At 41.3% G+C, this 14902-nt stretch overlaps 1 protein-coding gene across 1 annotated transcript; it reads right to left on the reverse strand.

Annotated features, from left to right (window-relative positions):
* Positions 1-1988: 1988 nt before the first annotated feature.
* On the reverse strand, positions 1989-3122 carry LOC110943231 (nucleolin 2-like). Its single transcript, XM_022184983.1, has 2 exons — positions 2735-3122; positions 1989-2650 (listed from the first exon to the last, which is right to left on the reverse strand). The coding sequence occupies exons 1-2, from the start codon at positions 3120-3122 to the stop codon at positions 1989-1991; spliced, it is 1050 nt and encodes a 349-aa protein (XP_022040675.1).
* Positions 3123-14902: the final 11780 nt, after the last annotated feature.

Consider the following 14902-nt stretch of genomic DNA (forward strand, 5'->3'; position numbering starts at 1 on the left):
GTAATTCCACAAATCCTGATCACGTTCTCGAACTTCTGGACCGTAGTAGTATTGCTTGATATTCTTTGTAACCACCAACTCATCTACGTCCCACCAGGGTAAAGTAGCTATATCAGCTAAGAATTCAAAGTATTGTACACCCTGCTCCCTTCTGATTGCATAAACTTTCAAGTCTTCCAGATATCCCCAAGATAGAATATCTCCCCAAGAAAGATCTTTGTTATGAGTGAAATATTGAGGAGCCCTGAGAATCTTTCTTTCTTTTGGCATATTCCTGAACCATCGTTTTCTTTCTTCAGCTGTTATCTCTCTAGAAACCGGTTCAGGAATATCTTCTGTAGCAACCTTTTCTTCAATCTTTCTTCTCAACTCATCTTCATTCTTTTCTCGAAACAACTCTGTGAAAGTAGGGAATACAACATCTTCCCCTTCATAATGAAAATCAACTCTATCTTCCTCTGAATCCGACGCACTTTCAACAATCACGTCATCATAATGATCAGCTTCATGAGGGTATCTAGGCTCGAAATCTTTTGCAGGTGAGTGAGGAATTTCATCTTCAATATCAAATTTAAATTTTCCATCTTCCAAACCCAATTCCTCTAACATTTCAGCCCGTGTTCTTTTAACCTCTACCTCTCCTTGTTGTTTACCAGATAAGTAAATGACAGTAGGGTTAGAAAGAAGTACCTGATCAATAGGTTGTTTTCCAGACGACGATGCTTCATAATTAACTTCATCCTCCTCCTCATTTATTTCATTATTCATCAGCTCATCCACTCTTTCTTGAACATTTGGTTCACCGATTAATAAACCCGAAACACCTTGATCATTGTCGTCATCGCCTTTGTCATCTTTATCAGACTTATCATCAGCTTTCTCATCTTTATCATCAGAATCATCTTCATCTTCTTCATCTTCATCACCAAACATTTCGATATCTGATTCTTCATCCACAATCTCTCCACGTGCTATCCTTCCTTTTCTTTTTAGATCAAGTAACTTTAACAACTTTGCCACTTCTTTCGAATTGTATGGCACAGGGTAAGCATTGCCAACTAACACAAATTTGTCAGTTGTATACTCCAGCAATAGTACTTCCCTTGCTCTTCTTCTTCTTTGAATAATTTCAACTCTTCGAAGAACATTTTCAACAATAATAGGCTCAATAGGCTCACCAACAATCAAGTATCCTGGTTCATGAGGCTCTTCAGCTTCAGCTTCAACCATCTCTTGATCATCTTCAACAACTTCTTGTTCCTGAACCTCAACCACTTCAATTATTTCAATATCAGGTTGCGAAGAAGAACCTCCAACATCTGGTTGACTTGAAGATGCATCAACTATCTCAACCTCTTCAACTATTCCTTTGTTCTTTAGGTTTGCTTCTTCAGCCATCAACTATCTCAACCTCTTCAACTATTCCAATCTTCTTTCATTAGCTCTCATCACATCAATTTCATCAAACGCAGCATGAATGTTCATCTTCAAATGACTTTCAACCACAGCAACCAGCATCTGAAGTTGTTGATCTTTCATTACTTTGTCAGCTTTCATAGCTTCCATCTCCAACTTCATAGCCTTCATCTCATTTGTCGAAGCTTCATTCATCTCATTGAGAAGCTGATTTAATGTTTGATTTACATTCTCCAGATCCTTTATCTTGGCATTCAAAGAAGATATCTCTTGAGTTAATGAATCAAACACTTTAGAATTTCCCTCGACATCATCCTTCATTTGGTTCATCCTTTTCTCCTTTTCGACCAATGCTGCAACTACTTTATTGTGAGCTTCCATCAAATCATTAATTTGACTTTTCAGCATATCACGTTCTTCCTTAGCTTTTGCTTTCTCTTTCTCCAGTTCTTTAACTTTCTTAATCAATTCTTTAACCGCCTGATCATTGAACATATCACTTTCACCTGGAAGATCTTCTGAGAAAATACCAGTAACCGAACCAATATTGTCGAAGTCAAAGTTAAAATCTTCTACTTCTGATGTGATGACTGAGGAATATCTTGTTGAACAGGTTTTGGACTAGCAGCTCTGAATCCAGTGATCTCTACATAATCATCATCATCTGTCTTCTTTTCTGTTCTCACAACTGGAACTTCTTTTGTTGTCACCTCTGGTTCTTTTGGAACATCAACACTTGGTGATTTTTCTTTTTGAACATGTTGAGCTGCCTTTCCTTCTTTATCTTTTTGTGACTCAGCTCCTGATTTCTTTGATCTGACATTTCTGGGAATTACACCAACTGGAGCTGCCTTTTGTTTCTTTCTTTGTTTCTTTGACTTTTCAGGATCATAAGGAGAATCTTCATCATCTGAACCCTTTTGTTTCTTTGACGGTCTTTTTTTCAACTGAACTTTTCCTTTACCAACAGTTTCAAGAATTAATTCTGATTCAGATTGAGTAGCTTCAGAATCTCCATCACTTGAACTCCTTAAAGCTTCTGTTTCTGGTTGAACCCTTGTAACCTTTTCAGCATGAACACTTGTTCCTTGAGCTTGTTGTGCTGCAATCTCTTCATTCTTTTTCAAATAACTTTCCAAAGATTGCTTTAATAAATCAGCACCTTGTTCAATCACCACAGATGGCTCTAGAACTGTCTCATCAATTAACTTCTGCTGTGGCTCTCCAGAAGACCCTACAAGACAGACATAGACAACAAGATTAGTAACATTTAAATCATATGTGAACTAACTGTCTTAATGCTCCCCTTTCACTATACCCTTTTCTCCTTCTTTAGGAATAACAACCGCAGGGGATGACTTAGGTGTCCTTTTCCTTTTTCCATCTCTAACATGCCACCACCTAGTCTTTTTCTCAACCATCTCACTCATCTTTGAATCTTCATTGTCTGAGTTGCTGTCGTCATGCCTCCATTTATCGTTTTCAGGAGCAACATATGCTTTATCTTTTATTCTGCAAATCATCTGCTTGGTTTTCTCATCCTTATCCTTTGTAATTCTTCCTATTGTTGTCTTATTTACAACACTCATCTCCATCACATCCTCACAATCCTTCGGAAGATCTTTGATTTTGTCATTTAGTAACATCATGATGAATCTAGGATACATGATGTACTTATCTGCTCCAGCTTCGCAATTCTCCTTCATGTACTAAAAAATTACTTGTGAAATATTGTACCTTCTGTTTAGCACCAAGCTTGTTATCATATTCATGATGTAATCAGCAACCTTATCATATGCTCCCTTTCTATGTCCCATTGAGTGTATCATGCAATGCATTAAGTACCTATATGCTTTGGAGAAGCATCTTTTGTACATCTTTCCATTAATGAACCCAGTAAAACCCATTCTACACCACAAACCTTTTACAAGACGTTCAGACATGATTGTTGGATCATTGTCAGAATCTTGTAAATCTAGAACTCTCCTCACATCTCCTACATCAAACTTAAACTCCACATCTACATCCTTTCCAGCTTGATCCTTCTTTCTCAATACTGCATGTATCATCTTATCTGAATCTTAATATCTAGCAGTGTTCCAGAATGTTCTGACATGTGATTCAGAATGTGACAACTCGAGTTTCCAAGATTCTATTTTCGCATTTATTGCACGTTATTTGTTTGTGTTGTTTGTTTACACGACTAGTTGTTTCGCAACGGAACACGTTTGTAATATGTTAAAATCGTGTTGTGAAGGATATGTTATAATTGATGTGCTCGAGTGTGTTTGCTGATATATATATAATTGTAGGTTGGTTAATATATGTGTTGTTTGAGTAGTAAAATGGATCGCATGCCAAACATCCCTCACGAAAACACCCATGGCCGAAAACACTTCAAGTGTTTTCGTCCACTACTCCCTCAACGAAAACCAAACAGGCTTTAGGCCCAGTAATGAATCACGTAGATATACATTCTGATCACAACCTTTACGAGGAGATATATTCGACAAACCCTAGACACCTATCGCTATCTCTCTCGTTTTCTTTTCTTTGAAACCCGACAGCTGCCCTCCCATTGTTCGAAGCTAGATCTCTGGTTGATCATTCTGAGTCGGTTAGTGACTTTCACAATTAGTTGTTTCAGATCTGATTATATTATTATGTTGTTGCTTGTGTTCATGAAAGAACCAGATATGATCGATCAGTTATGTAACTGTATACGAAACATGATAGGGTTGAGTGATTTGTCTTGTATGATATGAATGTGGCCAGAATTCGAAAACAGATTAACATGCCGATAGTGTTGATTGTTTGATATGATTATGCTAATTGACTGAATGATCATGTTAACCTGTTCGTATTAAATAGTGATTGAATGTTGATGATTGTCATAAGATAAATCATATGATTACATGAGTCCGTTGATTGAAGGTTGGGTGTTGTAGATAATGTAACCGTAGGATATTAGGGTGCTGGGTATGTAAATGATGTTGTTGATATTGATGCGATCAGATGAAAACACAGGGATCAGACGAAAACACTTCTGTGTTTTCGTCACACCTCATGTCCAACGAAAACAAAAGGGGTTTCGGCCCAAGTTTTGGTTTTCGGCCCAAAGAGATTTCGCCAAAGCCTTGATTGTCACATGTGATTTCGTGAAGTTATTCAATAACATTACTAGTTTATTAACTCCGTTAAGTTAGGTTGATTAATTCAGTTAATCAATTAATTTTATTAACTCTATTTACTCAGTTATGATATGTAACTCTGTTAATAGTGTACCCCTTATTAACTGTGTAACTCTGTTAGCTTAGTCAACCTGTTAAGTTTATTAACACCGCTGAACATGCCAATTATGTTTAAATGTTAACTGGATTATGTTAACTAGATTAGGTATTTTAAGCTTGAATTGCATGATATTGACTTACGGCTTAGATGATACATGATGTTAACTGCCAAGCACACTTTGTGTCATATATTGCATGGGAAACTTTATAAACTTGAACTGACTTAGAATACGTGCCTGAAATAGGACTTGATTGATTTCTGGTGAGCGCATAACTTAGCATACCGAGCAAACCAAGGTGAGTTCACACAGCCAAGGCATGGGGTTCCCGGGAGGGAATGGGATTGGATGACTTATTGTGTATACTCAGATGATAGAACTGAACGATAAGATACGGCTAGACTAGTAACACTTATTGAACTGATCTTCGCACACCTGCCAAGGGTTGGCCGCGATAATATGACTGACTTCGCATACCTGCCTTAGGAAGGCCGCGAACTAAATTTACTAATCTTCGCACACCTGCCTGGGAGGCCGCGATACAAATAAACCTAGTCTAGAATACTTGGGAAAAACATTCCCTAATATCTTCGCATACCTGCCTGGGAGGCCGTGATGGAAACTAATACGATACATGACATAACGAACGAACATACTACTACTCGCACTATACTATTACTGAACTATTAACTGTGAACTCGCTCAACTAGTTATTGACTCTCTGCTGCATGCCTTGCAGGACGTTAGGTACTTATGGAGCTTGCACTAGGAAGGAGCGGGTCGTTGTGGAGCATGGATCGTGGATGCCATGTTGAAACGTTTAAACAATCAAACTTAACATTACTTTGGTTTACATTTACAGACTTTGGATTTTCATTATTACGCTTCCGCTATTGATACTATGTTTGGTTTAGAACATCAATCGTATTGATTTGGGGTTTACGAATTATCTTTTTATATTATGCTATGTTCAATATGATTGATGGCTTGATCCTGGTCATGTCACGCCTCCAAGCGGTGGTACTCCGCGGGTGGATTTAGGGGGGTGTGACAGATTGGTATCAGAGCCATTGGTTATAGAGAACTTGGTTTTAATATGGGAAAAAAGTTTTATTAAAACCAGACTATAACCAGAACAGTGCTCTCAACGATCCACAACGACGCTTCGCTCCACGTGCAAGACTCAACATTCTAGGTAATAAGGTTTATGTTTATTACCTGCTTGCTAGAACTATATAGAACTTTGCTCGTAGTATGCTTAGATTACATTGCCTACTATACGTCACTACATGAGAACACCTATGTGCTTACACTCTTCTGTCGTCGCTCTATTCGCGAACCTCTCTAACTCATGTTGCATTTGCTATGAAGATCATGTCTGGACGTGTGAACATGACTCAAGCCCAGTTGACGGCTTTCGTTAATGAACAAATTGTTGCGGCACTTGCAGCTGCTCAAGCAGGTAGTATACCCTGCAGTATAGACTCACACTAGGATCTTTAGATCCTACATTAACTCTCGTATTTAACTTTGTCCTATTCGTACACAATAGGTCAACACGCGCAGCAGCCTGTATGCACTTTCAAGAACTTCATGGACTATCGTCCAAGCTCATTCAGTGGCACCGAGGGGGCAGTGGGACTCCTCCATTGGTTTGAGAAGCTAGAGTCAGTGTTTGAAATGTGCGAATGCCCTGAGGCTCGCAGGGTCAAGTATGCCACTGGCACGTTGGAAGGGATTGCGCTCACCTGGTGGAACGCGCAAGTACAGATCCTAGGGTTGGCAGCTGCTAACGCCACACCTTGGGAGGATTTCAAGGAATTGATTAAATGTGAGTATTGCACACGAGACGACATTCACAAGTTGGAGAATGAGCTATACCACTTGAAGATGACGGGGTCAGAGATTGAGGCTTACATGAAACGGTCGAATGAACAAGCCATCTTATGTCCAACGATGGTGGACCCTCCAGTTAAGTGCATTGAGTTGTACCTCAAGGGGCTTGCGCCGGAGATTCAGAGCCACGTGACGTCGGCTAACCTCAACAATATCCAAGACATTCAGCGTCTTGCTCACCGACTCACCGATCAGGCAGTGGATCAGAACAAGCTGCCAAAACGCATCAGTGCTACCACTACTGCTACTACTACTCCAGCTACTACTTCTGCCACACCCAGCGAGAACAAAAGAAAGTGGGATGGGGATTCCAGCAAGGGATCAGTTTCTGTTCAGTCCCAAACACAGCAGCGCCACACCAACGACTACCAGAGTCCGAATCAGCAATCATCAGGCAGTCAGGGGCAGGGTGGATATCGGGGAATTCACCCATGGTGTAGTAGGTGCAACAAACACCACAGTGGAAGATGTCGCAGGGAACGTTGTCAAAGATGCCTCAAGCCGGGTCATGAGGCTAAGGATTGTAGAAGCTCACGGCCAGCAAACCGAAACCAGCAACTCCCACCGCCAGCCCCACAGAACCAGCAGCAGCAGCCACAGCGTGGAAACCGGGGATGTTTCCAGTGTGGGGCTGAAGGTCATTTCAAACGTGATTGCCCTCAATTGAACCAAAACCGGAATCGCAACAACAATAACAACAACAACCAGGGCAACGGGAACAACAACAACAACGGGGGAAATAACAATGGGAATGAAGCTCAGGGTCATGCATTCGTACTAGGTCGGGGCGACGCAATGAATGATCCCAATGTGGTTATGGGTAAGTTTCTTCTCGACGATATTTATGTTACTTTCTTATTTGATTCGGGTGCTGATACAAGTTATATGTCCTTGAAAATGAGTAAATTGTTAAAACGTACACCAACACCCCTAAACACCAAACATGTCGTAGTAGCTGGTCAGACTTTCTCGATTGATCTTATACCCATAGTTTTGGGTAGCTTCGACGTTGTCATCGGTATAGATTGGTTGTCCAAGCAGCAGGCAGAGATTTTATGCAAGGAGAAGATCATTCGTATTCCTCGCTCTAGTCAAGAACCTCTCGAAGTTCAAGGCGACAAGAGTGGTGCTGTGGTTAGCATCATCTCTTCCTTAAAGGCGCAGAAATGTTTACGAAAGGGGCACACTGCAATTCTGGCACTTTTCACTGATGCATCAGCGAAAGAAAAGAAGTTGGAGGATATTCCAGTTGTACGTGATTTTCCTCAGGTATTTCCTGAAGATTTACCCGGATTACCGCCTCACCGCCAAGTCGAATTCCAGATTGAGTTAGCTCCTGGAGCAGCACCAATAGCTCGCGCACCGTATCGTTTAGCTCCAACTGAACTGGAAGAACTTTCAAAGCAGCTACAAGAGCTCTTGGATAAGGGCTTTATTCGTCCAAGCTCATCGCCTTGGGGAGCTCCAGTACTTTTCGTGAAAAAGAAGGATGGCACTTTCAGGATGTGCATCGACTACCGTGAACTGAACAAGGTGACGGTGAAGAACCGTTATCCTCTTCCGCGTATAGACGACTTATTCGACCAGTTACAGGGGTCGAGTTACTACTCCAAGATAGACTTGAGGTCAGGGTATCATCAGTTGAGAGTCCGGGGTGAGGACGTCTCCAAAACCGCATTCAGAACTCGCTACGGTCACTACGAGTTTCTTGTCATGCCATTTGGGTTAACGAATGCGCCTGCCGTATTTATGGATCTGATGAACAGGGTGTGAAAGCCGTACTTAGACAAGTTTGTGATTGTCTTCATCGACGACATTCTGATTTACTCCAAGAGTCAAGAGGAACACGAGCGACACCTACGATTGATTTTGGAACTTCTTCGAAAGGAGCAATTGTACGCCAAGTTTTCTAAATGCGACTTCTGGCTTCGTGAAGTCCACTTCTTAGGCCATGTGGTGAACAGGGATGGGATTCATGTCGATCCATCCAAGGTAGATTCGATCAGGAACTGGCCTGCACCGCGTACACCAACAGAAATACGCCAATTCTTGGGTTTGGCGGGGTACTACAGACGATTCATCAAAGACTTCTCGAAGATCGCACATCCGCTTACACTACTGACACAGAAGGGTGTCACCTACCGTTGGGGAGGTCCCCAGGAAACCGCTTTCCAGTACCTAAAGGATAAGCTTTGCAGCGCACCTATTCTCTCATTTCCAGAGGGCACGGATGACTTTGTGGTTTATTGTGACGCGTCGATACAGGGTCTTGGGTGTGTATTGATGCAACGAGATAAGGTTATTGCCTACGCTTCTCGTCAACTCAAGGTTCATGAACGGAATTACACGACGCACGATTTAGAGTTGGGAGCTGTAGTTTTCGCGCTTAAGATATGGCGACACTACCTGTACGGTACCAAGTGCACAATTTACACCGATCACAGGAGTCTCGAGCATATCCTTAAGCAAAAGGATTTGAACATGCGTCAACGAAGATGGGTTGAACTTTTGAACGATTACGAATGCGCCATCAAGTACCATCCAAGCAAGGCCAATGTTGTTGCTGACGCTCTCAGTCGAAAGGACACTCTACCTAGGCGCGTACGAGCTTTGCAGCTCACTATTCAATCCAGTCTTCCTGCACAGATACGAACTGCTCAGATGGAAGCTTTAAAACCCGAAAACGTCAAGGCTGAAGCCTTACGCGGCTCAAGGCAACGAATGGAACAAAAGGAAGACGGCGCATACTATGTGACGGGGCGTATTTGGGTCCCACTTTATGGCGGTTTACGAGAGCTTGTGATGGACGAAGCACACAAGTCTTGCTACTCGGTACATCCAGGGTCGGATAAGATGTACCACGATCTCAGAACTACATACTGGTGGCCTAGTATGAAGGCCCACATAGCAACTTACGTTGGCAAGTGTTTGACATGTGCAAAAGTCAAAGTGGAATATCAGAAACCAGCGGGCCTACTTCAGCAACCTAAGATACCGCAATGGAAATGGGAAGAAATTTCCATGGATTTTGTTACAGGCCTACCCAGATCCCAGCGTGGGAATGATACCATATGGGTGATCGTGGATCGACTCACCAAATCTGCACACTTCCTGGCTATAAAGGAAACGGATAAGTTCTCCACTCTCGCAGATGTTTATCTTAAAGAAGTTGTTTCGAGGCACGGGGTGCCCACCTCCATCATTTCGGATCGGGATGCACGATTCACGTCAGAGCTATGGCAAGCGATGCACAAATCTTTTGGCTCACGTTTAGACATGAGCACAGCATATCATCCTCAGACGGATGGGCAGTCTGAGCGAACGATCCAAACTCTTGAAGACATGCTTCGGGCATGTGTTATTGATTTCGGCAATGGCTGGGAAAAGCATCTCCCTTTAGTGGAGTTTTCGTATAATAACAGTTATCACACCAGCATACAAGCCGCTCCATTCGAGGCATTGTACGGACGTAAATGCCGGTCACCTCTCTGTTGGGCAGAGGTGGGGGATAGTCAGATCACGGGTCCGGAGATTGTAGTGGACGCCACAGAAAAGATTGCACAAATACGACAACGCATGGCGGCAGCACGCGACCGTCAGAAAGCATACGCGGATAAGCGTAGGAAGCCCTTGGAATTTCAGGTCGGGGACCGGGTTTTACTAAAAGTCTCACCCTGGAAGGGTGTGGTTCGTTTTAGCAAACGGGGCAAACTAAATCCGCGATATGTCGGACCGTTCGAGATCATTGAGAAAATAGGCAAGGTGGCCTACAAGCTAAACCTACCAGCTGAACTCGGTGCAGTTCACAATGTCTTTCACGTGTCAAATCTGAAGAAGTGCCTGTCAGATGAGACCCTCATAGTTCCTTTTAAGGAACTCACTATCGACGAGCGGTTGCAGTTCGTTGAGGAGCCAGTTGAAATCACGGACCGGGATGTTAAGGTCCTCAAAAACAAGAGAATCCCTCTTGTTCGAGTTCGTTGGAACTCCCGTTGTGGCCCAGAGTACACCTGGGAACGCGAAGACCAGATGACAGAAAAGTATCCCCAGTTATTCGAAAACCGTGCAACCACTACTGAGGCTGAAGCTACTACTACAGAATTTCGGGACGAAATTCCAAACAAACGGGGGGATGATGTGACACCCCGGGAAAACCAGTAAACGATGCAACTTACCTAGCTTCCTCAGTAACCGCATGCTAAATTTCGGGACGAAATTTCTTTCAAGTTGGGGATAATGTGACAACTCGAGTTTCCGAGATTCTATTTTCGCATTTATTGCACGTTATTTGTTTGTGTTGTTTGTTTACACGACTAGCTGTTTCGCAACGGAACACGTTTGTAATATGTTAAAATCGTGTTGTGAAGGATATGTTATAATTGATGTGCTCGAGTGTGTTTGCTGATATATATATATATAATTGTAGGTTGGTTAATATATGTGTTGTTTGAGTAGTAAAATGGATCGCATGCCAAACATCCCTCACGAAAACACCCATGGCCGAAAACACTTCAAGTGTTTTCGTCCACTACTCCCTCAACGAAAACCAAACAGGCTTTAGGCCCAGTAATGAATCACGTAGATATACATTCTCATCACAACCTTTACGAGGAGATATATTCGACAAACCCTAGACACCTATCGCTATCTCTCTCGTTTTCTTTTCTTTGAAACCCGACGGCTGCCCTCCCATTGTTCGAAGCTAGATCTCTGGTTGATCATTCTGAGTCGGTTAGTGACTTTCACAATTAGTTGTTTCAGATCTGATTATATTATTATGTTGTTGCTTGTGTTCATGAAAGAACCAGATATGATCAATCAGTTATGTAACTGTATACGAAACATGATAGGGTTGAGTGATTTGTCTTGTATGATATGAATGTGGCCAGAATTCGAAAACAGATTAACATGCCGATAGTGTTGATTATTTGATATGATTATGCTAATTGACTGAATGATCATGTTAACCTGTTCGTATTAAATAGTGATCATGTTAACCTGTTCGTATTAAATAGTGATTGAATGTTGATAATTGTAGATAATGTAACCGTAGGATATTAGGGTGCTGGGTGTGTAAATGATGTTGTTGATATTGATGCGATCAGATGAAAACACAGGGATCAGACGAAAACACTTATGTGTTTTCGTCACACCTCATGTCCAACGAAAACAAAAGGGGTTTCGGCCCAAGTTTTGGTTTTCGGCCCAAGTTTTGGTTTTCGGCCCAAGTTTTGGTTTTCGGCCCAAAGAGATTTCGCCAAAGCCTTGATTGTCACATGTGATTTCGTGAAGTTAATCAGTAACATTACTAGTTTATTAACTCCGTTAAGTTAGGTTGATTAATTCAGTTAATCAATTAATTTTGTTAACTCTATTTACTCAGTTATGATATGTAACTCTGTTAAGAGTGTACCCCTTATTAACTGTGTAACTCTGTTAGCTTAGTCAACCTGTTTAGTTTATTAACACCGCTGAACATGCCAATTATGTTTAAATGTTAACTGGATTATGTTAACTAGATTAGGTATTTTAAGCTTGAATTGCATGATATTGACTTACCGCTTAGATGATACATGATGTTAACTGCCAAGCACACTTTGTGTCATATATTGCATGCGAAACTTTATAAACTTGAACTGACTTAGAATACGTGCCTGAAATAGGACTTGATTGATTTCTGGTGAGCGCATAACTCAGCATACCGAGCAAACCAAGGTGAGTTCACACAGCCAAGGCATGGGGTTCCCGGGAGGGAATGGGATTGGATGACTTATTGTGTATACTCAGATGATAGAACTGAACGATAAGATACGGCTAGACTAGTAACACTTATTGAACTGATCTTCGCACACCTGCCAAGGGTTGGCCGCGATATTATGACTGACTTCGCATACCTGCCTTAGGAAGGCCGCGAACTAAATTTACTAATCTTCGCACACCTGCCTGGGAGGCCGCGATACAAATAAACCTAGTCTAGAATACTTGGGAAAAACATTCCCTAATATCTTCGCATACCTGCCTGGGAGGCCGCGATAGAAACTAATACGATACATGACATAACGAACGAACATACTACTACTCGCACTATACTATTACTGAACTATTAACTGTGAACTAGCTCAACTAGTTGTTGACTCTCTGCTGCATGCCTTGCAGGACCTTAGGTACTTATGGAGCTTGCACTGGGAAGGAGCGGGTCGTTGTGGAGCATGGATCGTGGATGCCATGTTGAAACGTTTAAACAATCAAACTTAACATTACTTTGGTTTACATTTACAGACTTTGGATTTTCATTATTACGCTTCCGCTATTGATACTATGTTTGGTTTAGAACATCAATCGTATTGATTTGGGTTTTACGAATTATCTTTTTATATTATGCTATATTCAATATGATTGATGGCTTGATCCTGGTCATGTCACGCCTCCAAGCGGTGGTACTCCGCGGGTGGATTTAGGGGGGTGTGACACATAAATCACAGTTTTATCAGACATAGCTTTAGCTATTCTGCTCTCTCTCAAAAACGTTGCCATCTTTTCTACCACAGTACCAGTGGTTGATTCAGAATCAATTTCACAAGGTATGTTATGACTCTTGTCTTTCTCTTTTCCTCGTCCCTGTAAAAATATTCAGTGAAAATTATTCAAACAAGAATAGAGACTTAAGACATGAAAATTTTGAAAATTTTTCTAACACTTTGAAATTTCTATGTGACAACACTACAGAATCGACTAGTCTGGTCGATCGAAGAGCATTACTGTTCGATCAGCTGAGAATGAATATAGTGACAGTGCCTGGTCGATCGGCTGGTCCAGCCGATCGGCTGACAAAATGTGACAAAGAAGTTCTTACATATGGTGTCCGATCGGCTAGCAAATGCTCTTCGATCGGCTGACAAACTTATGCACAGAAATCTAAGTGTGTAAAGAATACTATTCTTTCAACAAGTAATGCTGCCCTATTGACTAAGGTTAGCAATTCCTGTTCGATCGGCTGGTCCAGCCGATCGGCTGGCACATTGCTGTTCGATCGGCTGGTCTAGCCGATCGGCTGACAATGTTGTCATTGTTGTTCGATCGGCTGGTCTAGCCGATCGGCTGGCAATGCTATGATCAAACAGTATTCTTCAAATGATTCAAACACACAGATTTCATAGCAAACATTTAGCACACATTTCAAGGCATCAACATGAATTATCAATTATCTCAACACAAACACATGACCTTCATTGCTAATCGATCGGTTGGTCTAGCCGATCGGCTAGCATATTGCTATTCGATCGGCTGGTCTAGCCGATCGGCTAGCACAATGCAAAACCACATTCCAAGCACTTAGCTCAATCAAAGCACATTTTTCAAGACATGAACTACTGTCACGTCCCCCGACCCCATCCTGGACGGAATCGAGAGCCGCGAGCAGTCCAGTGGTACCGGTGAGTTATTTTGAAAAATATTGCAGCGGAAATTTTATCAGGACCGTGAGTTAGGAAAAATATCAGAGTTTAGAAACACTGGATTTTATTTAAATAGATGGAATAAATTCCATTGTTACAAAGGTAGCTTTTAATAAAAACAATATTTCTTAATTTGATTTAATTAATAAAATAAGCCACTTCTTGAAGTCTTTTAGTGCCGGATCCAATCCTTACTCCAATCTACTGTAATTACCTGAAACGCGTTTTAAAAAGGTTTTGTCAGCGGGAAATACTGAGTGAATCATTCAGTTTACTAAAACGACTCGTTTGTTATAATTTACAGTATTAAGAGTTTTTACATATGTTTCTGGTATCTACCAACTACCCACAGTATTTGTCACTCGACCGGATCTGTGACTGTGGTCATATCACCATTGGCTGCCCCAATGAATGACGTATATCACTTAATTTTAGGTTCGCCCACCTAAAGTGATTAAAACAGTAGTAATGTGCACAATACCCCACATACCGGCTGTAATTTGGTGATTACATAAACTTAATCACTGTAATTATAATTCTGAAAATAATTTGGAGTATTGTAAAAAATTTGATAAAAAGAGAATGACTCACTTTATAAGCATGCAGTATTGATTTAACAAGCTTCTTGATTCTACTCCTTCTGATAATTAAGCGTATACTTTATTATTTTGGATCTTCTGATGATTTAACAGCTTGTTTGATTATAAATTTGGGAGTATTCTGATAGTTAAACATATAGTTTAACAGAATGGAATACGTATTTGTGTATAACCCAAATCAAACCTTAACGGTAGTCACGAGATTCAAACCTTAACGAAATTCACAAAGTATAGTCTTGTTTAGACAG

Source organism: Helianthus annuus, chromosome 5, assembly GCF_002127325.2.
Source record: "Helianthus annuus cultivar XRQ/B chromosome 5, HanXRQr2.0-SUNRISE, whole genome shotgun sequence".
Taxonomy (NCBI): Eukaryota; Viridiplantae; Streptophyta; class Magnoliopsida; order Asterales; family Asteraceae; genus Helianthus; species Helianthus annuus.

Coding starts and splice junctions, on each gene's coding strand:
- LOC110943231 (XM_022184983.1), bottom strand. CDS start 3,122: ATGAAGGAGAATTGCGAAGCTGGAGCAGATAAGTACATCATGTATCCT. Junction 2,651..2,734: donor TCCTAAAGAAGGAGAAAAGG/GTATAGTGAAAG, acceptor TCTGTCTTGTAG/GGTCTTCTGGAGAGCCACAG.